This window comes from Frankliniella occidentalis, unplaced genomic scaffold (genome assembly GCF_000697945.3).
Source record: "Frankliniella occidentalis isolate FOCC.00 unplaced genomic scaffold, Focc_3.1 Scaffold143, whole genome shotgun sequence".
Lineage (NCBI taxonomy): Eukaryota > Metazoa > Arthropoda > Insecta > Thysanoptera > Thripidae > Frankliniella > Frankliniella occidentalis.
This window is the reverse complement of record NW_026267270.1, coordinates 520,356-522,990: the sequence shown is the minus strand read 5'-3', so window position 1 is coordinate 522,990 and position 2,635 is coordinate 520,356. Positions and strand designations below refer to the sequence as shown.

At 60.9% G+C, this 2,635-nt stretch overlaps 1 protein-coding gene across 2 annotated transcripts in view; it reads right to left on the bottom strand.

The window, feature by feature from the left end:
* The window catches only part of LOC113214477 (methylcytosine dioxygenase TET), a 61,330-nt gene that overhangs the window by 18,268 nt on the left and 40,427 nt on the right, over window positions 1–2,635 (bottom strand). Inside the window, exon 3 of one of the 2 annotated variants that reach the window (XM_052270891.1) lies at window positions 933–1,019. The exons of the other annotated variant lie outside the window; for it this stretch is intronic. Within the exon in view, the coding sequence (XP_052126851.1) occupies window positions 933–1,019 (87 nt within the window). The remainder of the gene's footprint in view (window positions 1–932; window positions 1,020–2,635) is intronic. 2 annotated transcript variants of the gene reach the window in all.

The following is a 2,635-nucleotide window of genomic DNA, read 5'->3' as shown; positions in this document are numbered from 1 at the left end:
CCCTCTCCCTCCTCTCTGTCCGTCCCTCTCCCTGCCTTCCCCAATATTCTCCACACGCCAAGTATTGATCATTCGAGGGGTGTTTTTAGGCGCCTGCGCGCTGCAGCCGACTCGGCCCCGGCCCGCGGGTGCCGCTCGCCGCCCCGACCCGTCCGCGGCTGCTGCTCGTTTGACGGGCCAACGCCGACGGCATCAGCATCCCGCCTGTCGTAATCTTCCAGCTAACTGCCCCCCGCGTGCTGCTCTCGCACCCCCGTGGTGGAGGGTGGCTGTTGCGTTTCGAAACGGCGAGGGCCTGTCGAGAACATACGTCCCCCGCCGCAACTACACCACTCCAGCACCACCGCGACGACAGCGGGCGGGGCTGCTGGGCCAGGGGGGCACGCCTTGGGCACGGCAGGTCGACATTCTCTCCAGAGACCGCAAGGGGTTGTCGCCGGCACCCCCCGTCCAGACGAGCCCCTCCCCCACCGCACGCCGCAGCCCCGGGACGGGCCCCGGAGGCAGGCGAGAGGGCAAGACACCCCACCCCGCGGGCCCCAGGACCCCCCACCCCAACGGGAGGAGACAGGCCAGACGGTTGGAGCATAACAGAGGCCGGGAGCGGATGGCGGAAGACAGGGAGAGAGAGAGAATGACCAGGGGACAAAGCTAAGGAAGGTGATGCGGGAAAGGAGGGGGGGGGGTAGAGAAAGGGGGAGGTGAGAGAAAGATAATGAGAGAGTTAGAGGAAGAGAGGGATACAGAGAGAGTGGTCCTAAAGCAGGAGCAACGTGCGATGGGTCAGAAAGAGAGCTACATATGGGTTGCGGCGTCTCGGGCCTGCGACTAACTCTACCTGCACCAGCCTCTAGACCAGGCTACTACATGCCATGCACCAACACCACCACCCCTACCGCCACCTGCAGCGGCTCAGCAGCAGCAGTACATACCGACGCCGAGGGCCTGGAGCTCCTCCCTCTCACCCTCCTGATGCTGTCCCCTGGACCGTCGGGATCGCTGAGGTACGCCAGGAGGTGCTGCAGAACACACCCAGTGATCAGCGATCGAGCAACCCTACTACCCACGTAGTACCGCTGCGCACCGCTCCGCACCGCACCCCTGCACTGCCTGCCGGGCGCAGGCCGAGCCCCCGTGCTGGGTGCTGGGCGGACACCCCTTCCAGGAGACCGGACCGCGGCAATGCCCCGCGCCCCGGGGGGCGCTGGCTGGCGTCGGCGGCGATACTCACTCTCGCCGGGGGTGGAGCGTCCGTCTCTACCCCTCGCCGCGAGGGCGACGGGAGCCGCGGGGTATCGGCGGGCGGCATGCACACGCCGCCCCGTTCCGTCCCGGTGGAGAGTGGGGGACGCTAGAGACGGAGGCAAGCAGAGCGAGCGTGCAGTGCAAAGGTGCGAGTGCTTAGCGGTGTTAGTAAGCCCCTGGTTATTGGCAAGCAATAACACATGAACCGTACACATAAATGTTAGTGGGCTGTGCCAAAGTTAGACTGCATAACACAATACATACACAGATAGACAACGAACAAAAACAATTTTGGTGATAATTTGGGGGCTGGCTGAAGGTGATTTGCAATCGTATCAGTGGGAAGCTCGGATAGGCACATGCAGCACTTACACCGACGAGAAAGCCGACTGACACATGAACAAATAAACGAGACAGAAACTTACAACAAACCCCGTTTGTAAGAATGTAGATCACGCAAAGTCGAAAAAATTGTCAAAACCTAATTATTTTTCTGTTAGATTCCGAGAGAATGTACCAATAACATTTCCTATGACCTCACGTAGCATACTAGGTTCATCGATTTCAACCCCCAAAGGCTCGGCAGGCGGCGGTCCTGGCGGGGCACGCCCTCTCTAAGTGTTGTTACGTCACCGCATACTGGCACCGAGATGACTTTCAGGCAGTGCAGTCCCCTCGCGCTCAACTCCACCCGTCGTGGCACCACGCCGTCGAGTCCATGGGGTGACTCACAGCAGACCCCGGGGCACGTTTTAGTCATACTGCACCGCAAGCAGGCGTGTGTTCGCGTTGCCTACTCGCGCGGGGCCATGCGACGCCATGGTGAGAGACGGACGGTAGGGAGGGAAGCCCGCCCGCACGGTGGTATGGTATACGTTACATTCCGGTCTGGGTATACCGTAACGGCGCCACACACTCGCTCTCACCCCTGAAAGGGTAGGGGCGGTGACGGTAACGGTACTACTTCAAATTTGAGGGGGAGGGGGAGTCCAACAAATAACATATTTTCAGCTATCACCAAAGCAGGGCCTTCTTGGATGCCTTTAATCGGGCGGAGCGCACCAATCGGCATTAGTTTGAATCTGGGATTCGGAGCCTTCTGCTTTCCAGGTATCTCGCAGATGCTGCGCCTCGCCCGCCTCGGCACGAGGATGGGGCGCAAAGCCCCTTCCCCACGTGGGCCATCCGTGAATCTTGGCGACCGTCACGCTAATTGTCTGCGCAGACGGGTGCGCAAGGCTAGGATAGGCGACGTCAGGTCACCTCGACCTCCACAGTTTCCCATTTCTTCTCTGCTCTTTAAAGTTGGACGGTTCAAGCGCCGAAATAAAAGAGCCACGGCGGCGGCGCACACGCGATGTCACGGGGGCGGCGTCGGGCGATGCTGAAA